Here is an 11,022-nt window from a genome sequence, read left to right as displayed (position 1 = left end):
GAAACACTTTGTCTTGTACTTATTGATGTATTATTAACATTGCTCATTTTATTCATATTTCTATGCATATTTCCCCCTGAGGATTAAAACAATATTTCTGATTCTGACTTGTGATTCTGAAATTGGGTCCTCGTTGTGGAGTGTTGCACTTCTAATGAATGTCTTTTCCTCCAAACGTCTGATTCCCTTCACATGAACAATTAATGTTACAAAGAAACACCTAAATAAAGGTTTCAGGATGTTAACTGTAAGTGTGGAGACACCATGCGTGGCAAAGGGGCCGGGTGGAGGAGGAAACAGGTGGCCTGGTTCTCTCCAAAGTTCAGAAATACACCCAACAACACCTCTTAAAGTCGCTAACAAGTATGTTCCATCTCATTTATATTTACACAAACAGGAAAAGGAAAACAACCTTCAGCTGTGTTTGAAGGTGCAGCTGTTCACAGGGAAGCAGCTCACACTTTAAAACCACAGAAATGTGTTATACTTTTCAGGGAAAGGAAACATGTTGGTATGGAAAAGTTGGATGTGTTGAAATGAATTGATATTATATATATATATATATATATAATATATATATTATATGAGTTTGATTATTAAAGTTGTTCAAATGTATTGAGTTGATTTAACATTTTCACAATGAGGCAGCTGCTGCTTTTAGTTTCTGAAGTTGAACCACCTTAAAGGTGCATTATGTAGATTTGGTAGTGAATTTTAGAAAGTTTGGTGCTCTGGTGGTGCAGTGGTTAGGGCGCGCGTCCCTCATGTATGGAGGCTATGGTCTTCCAACCAGGTTCAAATCCCACCTGTGGCTCCCTTCCCGCATGTCATTCCCCATTCTCTCTCCCTGATTTCCAACTCTATCCACTCTCCTATCTCTCCATTAAAGGCACAAAAAGCCCCAAAATGAAAAAAAATTAATTTAAAAGTTGGAGAAGTGAAACAATTCTTTGCTATATTTTCTGAACTAAATACACAAACTTTATTCAAAGGAAAAAATGGTTCTCTGGAACACTGTTTGGAGCTAAAAAAAAAGCTACCAGGAGAGTTACTGTTTCACTGTCGCATTTTATCTTCCAACAGTGTTCCAGGGACCAAATGTTCCTCTGAGGACAGTTTGTGTATAGAGTTATGAACATATACCACAGAATTTGTAAATTTCTTCAACTTTCACATTTCTCTACCAAAAGTTTAGAAAAACACCTTTAAAGCTCCTGAGAGGAACTTTTCGAGTTGAATATTTGACGCCACCTGTGGACAAAGAAGTACCTCTGATGTCTTTGTTGAGCTCAGCCTGTATTTGTTTAATTTGAGTGTTTCTGAGCGTTTGCTGTCTTTGAACCATCAAACATATCACTCACTGTGAAGCTTTGCTTTTGAAAAAATACATAACGGCTGTTTCTCACTTCGTCCCCCCCCCCCCCCCCCCCCCGTGGCAGCATGAACAGGCATTACACACACTCACAGGAACTTGTGCATGCAAATGCATCCAGTATTTATGCTAAGCTATGCTAATCACCTCCAGTCTCTAGCTATAAACTGTATATCAAATGAGAAGTTGTGACAGTAGTTGTGACAATGTTTCCCAAAATGTCTTAATCATATTCCTTTTATTATAAAGCCACTTCATGCAGTGACATATTGAGTTACAGGTTTTATAAGTCGACAGAGAGAGAGACAGAGAGAGAGAGAGAGAGAGAGACAGAGAGACAGAGAGACAGAGAGACAGAGAGAGAGAGAGAGAGAGAGAGAGAGAGAGAGAGAGAGAGAGAGATCAATACTAGAAGTCTGAAGGCGAACGATTACAGCACACTTAACTTTCATTCATGAAGTACTGTCTTTCTTACCCTCTGTCGTTCTTAATTTCCCTCATTCTTCTGTCCTCGCCTGCATGTCTGTGAGAACTTTGTGAGGGAATAATTACTCAATCTTTCCTTTCTGAGCAGACTAATATTGAATGTTCCTGTCCACCAGCTGTGGCGTATATGCACTGAACATTTTGACTTTCCACTCTTCAGGAGTCTGCTGTTGCAGACAGCTCCCTGGGGCAATATCACCTTATCATTCTGTGTCTGCTGCTCCATTACGGCTCTCTGCTCGAGCTCTAAATCTGTTTATGAAGGACGACAATGACAGCTCTTATCAGGAGACAGACGGTTATAATTGTTTCAGTATTTCTGCGAGCTGTTTCAAAAAATTACGTACTTTCCCGGAACCAATTATCAACTTTGGTCACAGTTGGAAATTGAATTTATTAGCACTAAACAAACTGAAGAAAAAAAAAGAAACAGCGGAGTCATAGTCAGGTCTCTCAGGTCTCTCTTCATTTTTTACTTTGGGTTTGCATCACTTTTTTTTTCGATTATAAAGTAACATAAATAACGTTAAACAATACATACATCAAAAAATACTTCATGGAATAAAACAATGGGTTATTCATTTAATTTAAATTGTTATAATGAAGTGTAAAAAAATCTGAAACAAACAAAACTAAAATCATGTCCTTCTCTATGATTTATTTTCCCACTAGTCAAATGTGATGCTTGTAACATATTTTGCTTTAGACCAAGAGGTGAAGATGTTACCTAAAGATATTCTAAAGATATTCTAAAGATATTTTTTTTCTTTTACATTGCATGGGTTTAAAAATCATTTTAATAATCATTAAATTAAAAAAAAAAGTAATCTTGTCTTCTCTTAAAGGGGAAGAAATAGATACATTTTGAGTAAAGTTAACACTGCATGACCAAAGGGTGTGAGACAGTAGCCATGTAATCATGATGTCATCCATTAGAGATGATCTTCTCTCTTTGCTATCTTCCTGTTCAAAACAGAAAAGCTCAGAAGAACACATTAAGAATGCACTTGTTTCTCTCTTTCTCTCAGTACTTCCTGGAAGGGAGAGGAGGGACTAATCATTTACACTTCCCTCTTGGCTATGTGTGCATCTTTTTTATTTTAGTATGCAACTTGTTAAACAGCAGAGCAGCGTGTTGCATTAAGAGTCCCGTGAGCATCTTTGCAGTTCAGTTTGAGGCTCCTGAACACAGAGGCTGCTGACTGAAACTCTTATGAGGCGGTTTACAACAGAAACTCCTGGAGGCTCGATGTAAATCACTGAAGGAAAAGTGGAAAAGAGAAAGCAAATGTAACAGTAATTACCACAATTTTCTTGTTTTCCATTGACTCTGCCAACTGTCCAAAGAACTGAATTTCTTTAACTGCTGCAGAATCATGTGGTGGCTTTGGTTTCTCTGCACATTTAGTACAAAAAAACCCCTTTACAATCATGCTGGTGTTTTGTCACTGTTAAATCAACACTATTATGTGTTTTATCACACAGAAACACAAATCCCAACCACAGCATGTTCTCATTATGGAGCAGAGAGAGAAATGACAGGCTCGTACTGAACATGCAGCATCGCCCTGCACGCCTCTCTGCTGCCATCCTGATTTAGCCAGTGATACTTAACGCCATTCGTCCGGAACGCACTGAAGCGGGACACACTCGCCCTCAGAGTGTTTACTGCCGTGTAATACAGCCTCCTGTTGACAGGTCAGAATTGAGCTGAATTATGAAGCAGTGAGCTACATTACAGCAAAGTGACATTTTGATAAATGTAAAGCAGAGAGGAAATGAGATGGTTTTGGATAGCCGGCATAAATCTTAATGAGGCAGCCAATTTATTTCAACTGCTTGGACAGCCACGGGCAGATAGCGCGGGTGTCTGACTGTTTATCTGTTTGTTTGCCAGTCTGTCTGTCTTTCTGTTTTCATTCATCATTAATTTATGCTAATGGCAGTTACACTGTGTCTAACAAAAATACATCTGCTCTGGCTTGTTCTTGTGTGTTTTTATAAGCTGCACATATCCCCGATGCCCAGTGTTAGCCATCATTAACTCTCCTGTGTCTCGGCCAGCTTGTGTATCATCCTCCTGATGCGACATGTATCACCACTAAAGAGACGACAGGGACAGTTGGGATCAGGCTGCCAAACGGGAGCGATAAGTAGGAAGAGCCTCAGAGAACAGCTCACAGTCTGGAGCTGTGGAGATAGCGCATCTAAATCTTCAGGGTTTTTTTTTTTTTATCTCGGCTCCTCGATTTTGAACTTTTCTTTTGAGCCAACAGCTGACTGTGGTGGAGCATGCCGCGGCTCAGGGTGGATGCTCCAAGCTATTGATCTAAATTACACTGTCTGCCGACTGCAAACTCCTGGGAGCGTATGAGGAGGCGGGGTTGAAAGAGAGAGAGAGAAAGATGAGAGAAAAACAAAGAGCATGCAATTGAAAAAGGCAAATAATCACCTCTGGAAGAAAAACATCTAGCAGTGGCAGAACTGGGGGGGGGGGACTTATAAGAAAAGCTGTGATAAATAACAATAGAGAGAGAGAGGAGGAGGAAAATAAAACAGGCAGAAGAAGAAAGGGTAAAGGGGCCAGCAAACACAGCCAGCCAGAGAAAGAAACATGCAGTGACAGCGCTCTGATTGAGCCAATAGATGTTTTTATTTTGCTGTATTGGCTGATATACTGGGTTATCACATCTCAATCTAATCTCTGTGTCCTTCCAAAAACTGTGGAAGTAGGGTTTATTTTCGTTCACGGCTACCCAGAATGCTTTGAGCAGTTTGTTGATAATCAGCTCGGCGGGTCTGGCAGGGGGGGATGTGACAGGCGTCACTCAGGGAGCTGATGTCAGGCTGATGGCTCTCACAGATAACACTGCTCCACCGCTGACAAATAGACAATGCCAGCAGGGAATTAATGCTCTTCACCCCCTGCCAAAACAGAGGGAATTGAACAATATTCTGTTTTGCTGGATTTGCAGAGAGGGGGGGAGAAAAGGGCAGGCAAGACTAGAGTAGAGGCCAGAGGGTGGAAAGAAAGCACAGAGGAGGCATCTACCCATTCATCCATTCATCCCTCTATCAAACTATTCTTCTATCCTTCCAGAAACTTTCCATTGCTAAAAAAAAAAGTCTTAAAATATCTCAAAATACAACACAAGCTAATGAAATAAATCTTAAAAAGACAGCTTCTGAACTTCAGGGACTGTTCAACATGTAGCCCGAGAAACTACAGACCGTCTGCTTGTGACAGGAATGAACCTCCTTGCACTGAAAATTGTTCACAAAGTTCCATCTCTGCAAAATTGTAACATGATGAAATGTGAACCGTAATGATGTGAATCACCTTTTTTTTTTTTAAAGATTCATTTCTGGGCTTCAAACGCCTTTAACCGCTAAGACAGGGGAGAGAGTCGGAAATCAGAGAGAGAGAGAGAGAGAGAGAGAGTGGGGGCTGACATGCGGGAAAGAAGCCTATCATCAGCCCTGCAGTACCGGTGATGCTATTCTGATAGTTGTACTTGCCTTTGATTTCTCTTCCTTTTTTTCTCTAACATGAGGAGGCAATCGCCAAACTTTTTCATTGCACTGTAATGGGCTTTTGCTGCACGCTGGTTCAGTGGTTAGCGCTGTTGCCTCACCGTGAGGAGGTTCCTGCTCCACCTCTTGCCCAATGACAGCTGGGAAAAGTAGTTTAGATAATGGATAGATTGATGTAATGGGCATATGCATTTTTTTTTTTTTTAAAGTGAGATTTTAAAAAAAGTTAATTTTTGGAAGAGTTGGTGCCCTCCTGTACTTGCACACATTGTGATCAAGAACCCTGAGCCTTGGCCTTGACCCTCTACACCCTGGCTTGAATAAATATGGCTGAAAGTCCAACGAGCCTCTGAAAGGTCAAATATCTTTTAGTCCATAACGTCCTCCTCTTTTATGGGATGCCATTTTTTGCTACTTTGTTAGTAGTGTTGACATGATGACAGATTTTGCCTTTATAGTAATGCTAAATGTGGAACATAAAAAAAAATCATCACCACCTCCCACTTCCCCTGAGGAATTTTTCCTCACTTTCATCTGCTGTGCTCACACATCAGCTCAATTCCACTTCTGGTGGAGAGTCGACGAGAGGGCCGTCTGGCAAGGGAAAAGTCTGGGAGAAAAATTCTGCTGCAGACATTTTCAAGGGTGTTGCATGTGTCAAAGAGGCTTGAGTAAAATAACTGTACTGAACAAAGACACAGAGAAGAAAGGAAACTCTCGTGTTCTTTATACTAAATACCTCAATGGGAACAACAGAGATAAGGTTGAAAGTTGCTAAATGTAACATTTAAATCACAGAGTTTTTGTGCGAGTCATTATTCGGGTGTTTTCTCCAGAAACTAGATAATCATTTGGAGTTATAATATTGTAAATTACTGATGACAGTAGGAGAGGAATGGTTGTTGAGCAGAGGCAGATGGCATGTTTGATGTGAGCTCTGCCATATGGGGGAAATACGATGTCCTGACAGCCTGACAACACCTTAATTTAACCTCATTTACACCAACACCAACACACACAAACACATTTCCTCCCTATAGCCTCATCAGCGCTCCACTCTGTGCAGGCAGAGGCCGTGGATCATGCAGTGCTCACTGTGCTCAGCAGAGTTCATCCTTAACTCTTGCTCGCTAACATCCATCATTAATTAAAAGAGAGAGAATACGAGAGAGGAGGTCAAGCCGGGTGAGGAAGAGCAAGAAGAAGTGAGTTACAGTAAGAGGGACAGAAACTGGGAATGATACTTGGAAGAGTGAACATGTTTCCACCAACAAATTGGCAGTCTTTCTTCAAAACCTTCCTCAGTCTTCCTACACCCATTTCCCAGGTTTCTTCACCGTCTGATTCGTTTTGTCTGGAAATTGCTGGAGACATATGGATGTCAAATAAACACTGTATTGAGCTAATCAGCCGAGGCAGAAAGACGCACGTATCCCCTGAGCCGCCTCAAAATTGGATCAGTGGTTTCTTAGAAATCGCATCCGACAAACTCGCAAACAAACCAGCAGATGGACGGAGACCAACATTAAGCTTTTTTCATTTTCATTGAGGGAACAAAAAAAATAAAGTGCAAGCGATTAAATTTCCTTATACTGAGACAGGATGGAGGATTCTCTGGAGTCTGAGAGCATAATAACACAGTACGGTATAGGTGTTCAGCTGACAGATTTTCAGAGCAATTAAAAATAAATGAACAGAAAAAGTTTTAGACGCTCCTTATCACAGACTTTCTTCACTTCTCCACAGGAAGTTGACTACTGCTGGAGGGTTTTTTTCCTACTTAAAACTTAACTGCGTTTACTTAATGCTTCAAGTTGAAAAGAAAAAACCTCCATAACTGTACTGCATGTCGAGATTTAAACCTCCAGCTCAGAGTACGGAAACACTAACTGATATGCATCTTTAAGAAAAAGCTACAGACCAAGCTCTTTCACTTTCCTACGCACTTCATGACATTAATGATGACGATGATGGTTTTTGTTTGATAATGTTGATGAAGATATATAAGGATGGTTTTGGATGCTGATTAGAGCTCTCAAGAACTGCCCTCAATGTTGTGCTTTGCCTCTGGTCACTTCCTGTCAGCACCTGTGTGTCCAATCAGACTCAAAGCTGATCGTTTGCTCTTACTGACATTGTTTCTTCCTCTCTAGATCCTTGCTTGTGTTGTTCTTACTCTCTGATGTACGTCGCTCTGGATAAAAAAAAAACTTCTGCTAAGTGAATTGTAGAATTGTAGAAATAAAAAGTTAAAGCCTTAATATAGCATCAAGCAAAGATTATTCAAGTATCATATCATTAACACAGACTCTCATCTTCCTTCACCTGAAGTAGATCGTAGTTTCTTCGTTCTTTGCTCATTTCAACTGCAGAGGTACAAACTCAACTATTCCCAATCGCACTATGAGGTCTGACAGCTATACCTGTGTTGTGTTTGACTGCTGTCATACTGTCTCGATGCCTCTACCCGTGTGATTTTGGAGCTTCATCTGAGGACTAAGAGGCTGACAGTAACCCCCAAAGACTGAACTTTAACGCCCAGAGCCTTCATACACACTTACATGCTGCAACCTAAAATAGACACACGCAAAGATGCAGAGTTATAGCCGTGGAATTGTTCTATGCAGCAAAATCCTTCTTGTCATACTCTTTGAATTTCAATCTTTTTTTCCTTAAAGACGGCTGGTATTAAACTATTGACATTTGAAATCTGACGCCCGCAGAGCGCTGTTGGAGCGTTTGTTGACGCATTTGGAATAATTTGTCAAATCTTTTCCGGGGTGTTTGGGCCTTAAAAAATAAAAAGTTTTGTTTTGTTTGTTGATGGTTCTGCATGTAGCAAGATTAATGAAGTTCACATGAGCAATATACGATGAAGTAATGATGATTTTCTGAATTCTAAATTTGTGAAATATGCACACATTATACAGTAATAATAAACACTTTTAAGTATGAAAGAAACTGTAAATATAGCATGTTGTTTTCTTCCATTCAAGATTGTTAAACCCAACAAGTCTGTGACTTCTACACTTAATCATTTGGACATTAAACTGCACATATATAATAAATAGGCTGAGATAAATATAGGAAAAGTATTGACCTTGTTGGTGGTAGAGCAGCAGCCGTCCCTTCTCCAGCACCAGGGTGAGGCTGTGATCTCTCTGTCCCTCTGCGTGCAGCAAAGTCCCGGAATTCCTCAGGGTTTTAAACTTCAGAGAGATGACCTCCATATCCGTCCAGCTCGGCCGAACGCTCAGCCTGTAGACCAGGCTGCTGCTGCCATCGAAGTTGGCCACGTCCGAAGCTACAGAGACGCAAAGAGAGGGAGAAAGAGGTTCATCAGACCGACGACACAGATTCAATTATTCTCAATTATTCCCTCAAACTTTTTCTCCCACCACCTCTTAATCTTAATGAGAATACATTTTCTTCATTATTAGCACTACATGGAGATGGAACTCACAAAGAAATCAAGAGAAAAGTGTGGACTCACTGTATCTGCATCCATAGATCTCCAGTCTGAGTCCAATCCTCCCAGTGGGGTTCCAGTCCAGAGGAATCAGACGCAGATAACGAGCTATCACCGGCTGTTCCAGTTTGTACTGGACCACAGAGTCTGCATTACTGTTACCTGGAAAAGCCTGAAAAAAAAAACCACAACATTAGTCAATGTACGGTACTTTGCCTATTTTCTGCATCGAGACACCTGGGTTTTCACATTTTACCTCAGCAGGGAAGATCTGAAGGCAAAACACTTAAAGTAATGAGCTTCTCAAGTGCACTAAAAAGGAACAGGGGATCTGTTTGTTTATAACTTTGATATTCATAATTAAGCTGCTTAAAAGGGAAATGTATTCTCTTTAGACGTTTGGCATCCATCCTGGAAAGAAATTAATATTATAATCTATTGACAAAAACAGTTTGTAATTACAATTTTTCTTTTTAGGGAGGGGGCGATGTGCTTTTTATGCCTTTACTGTGGAGGTACCGTTCGGACCGCTTTGGGGACCGCAGCCTCCATACATGGGGTGTGTGCTCTAACCATTCGGCCACCGGCACCCAGGACCAGATTTACATTATAGTAAATCAGTATTTAAGTATTTACAGACAATAAGTATTTTAGACTCAAGGGCCAAAAAAAGAAAAGTAGCCTGGAAGTACAAAAATCTGCAGTTCCTCCAGTGGCCACTTGAAGGTGGCTCCAAAATGGACTCAATCCCCATTAGGCCCCATATTAAAAGGCAAGGCATGTCTACAGCCTGCCGCAAAAATGGATTTGGTTTCCAAAGGTATCTAATATTCATGCTTATCTTATACCTCACTATTTGAATATTATTAAAGCTTAACGTTATGCAATTAAGGGCGAGGTCACTATGAATGTCAGGTGGATTTCGCCAACTGTCATCTCAGGTAATTACAGTCGCTGAATTTATTGCTAAGTAATGTGGAAAAACATCGGACAGATGTAACAGCTTTCTGTGCTGTTGAATTGACCAGCAGGTTGTCCATAACTTCTGTGCTCCAGTTTTATTGGCGACTGGAACGTATTTTCTAATGAATGTGTTTGCACTAATTAAAAGATATCGATCTCCAAGCTTAGTGTACTTGGTTGGTTAGCTTTTTACGTTTCTCCATCATTGATTCATTTGTGATGACCCATTTAAAGGAGAGCTGTTTTCATTATGTCCCTGCAGAGAATAGGGCAGGGTGCAATGATGGGTAGAGCGCTTCTTTTAAATGACCTGTTTCACGGCAATCACCCGCATTCCTCTCCCTCCAGAAATGTGTGCGTGCAAACACGGAGCGAGCTAGTTAATGCAATATTTTAATTGCTTGAGCCCGATGAATAAACAACGGCCAAGATGTTGAACTCGTGGAAAACGAAAGGGGTGACGTGTCCGGGTCCATGGTCAAACCACTTCTCAAGTTCTCACGACCCTACTTCCCTTCTCTCTTTCATCTCTCAGTCTTTCCAAATACAGGAACCACAGAGGGAAGCTACAGAGCTTATCAAGCCATGCCCAAACCTGAGCCTCAACCCCAAGATTCTTACCCAAAACGGCAAAATCACAACTGCAATCGACCATATTCATCCCCCTGGCACTGGACCCCTTCATAGCCCATCCTTAAGCAAATTGATTTCAAAGCCCCTAACCAATTCAAAACACTACCTTTTATTCTGTTCAAAGAAGTTGTCTTGTTTTAATCTCAAAAAGAAGAAAAAGAATCAGGTTGAGTGTGGAGGAAAAACTCTCTCTAACCCTCCTGGTCTCGGAGAGGCCATTGATCCTAGCTGCTAATAACATCTCTCCCTCTCTCTGTCCTGTGATCAATAACTCTGGGACCTAGTCTGTCTCTGCACCAGGCCTCTTTTAAAGAGACTAATAGCCTCTATTTTCCCAATCAGCTGCCTGTGAGAATCTTGTGGTTGATGCACCAGAAGCACACAGAGCATCACATGCATCTTTATGAAGGAGGGAAAAAAAACAGCTTCTATGTTTTTTAAGTGTTACTGCAGGCTTTGCTGAGGACTGTCCTGCTTTCTTGAGAGTGTACTGTGTGTCATGCTAAGTGTGTGTCTGTCCGCTGAGTGTGTGTACTGATGAGGCTGTGTGAGTGGAATTGGCTTC

General features: G+C 41.0%; 1 protein-coding gene across 1 annotated transcript in view; it reads right to left on the bottom strand.

Annotated features, from left to right (window-relative positions):
* Positions 1-11,022, bottom strand: part of LOC132970772 (contactin-associated protein-like 4) — a 117,399-nt gene that overhangs the window by 60,160 nt on the left and 46,217 nt on the right. Inside the window, exons 4-5 of the mRNA XM_061034514.1 lie at positions 8,886-9,033; positions 8,493-8,696 (exon numbers count right to left, since the gene is read on the bottom strand). Of these exons, the coding sequence (XP_060890497.1) occupies positions 8,493-8,696; positions 8,886-9,033 (352 nt within the window). The remainder of the gene's footprint in view (positions 1-8,492; positions 8,697-8,885; positions 9,034-11,022) is intronic.

The sequence above is a fragment of the Labrus mixtus genome, chromosome 3 (assembly GCF_963584025.1).
Source record: "Labrus mixtus chromosome 3, fLabMix1.1, whole genome shotgun sequence".
NCBI lineage: Eukaryota > Metazoa > Chordata > Actinopteri > Labriformes > Labridae > Labrus > Labrus mixtus.
This window is presented reverse-complemented; position numbering and strand designations above follow the sequence as displayed.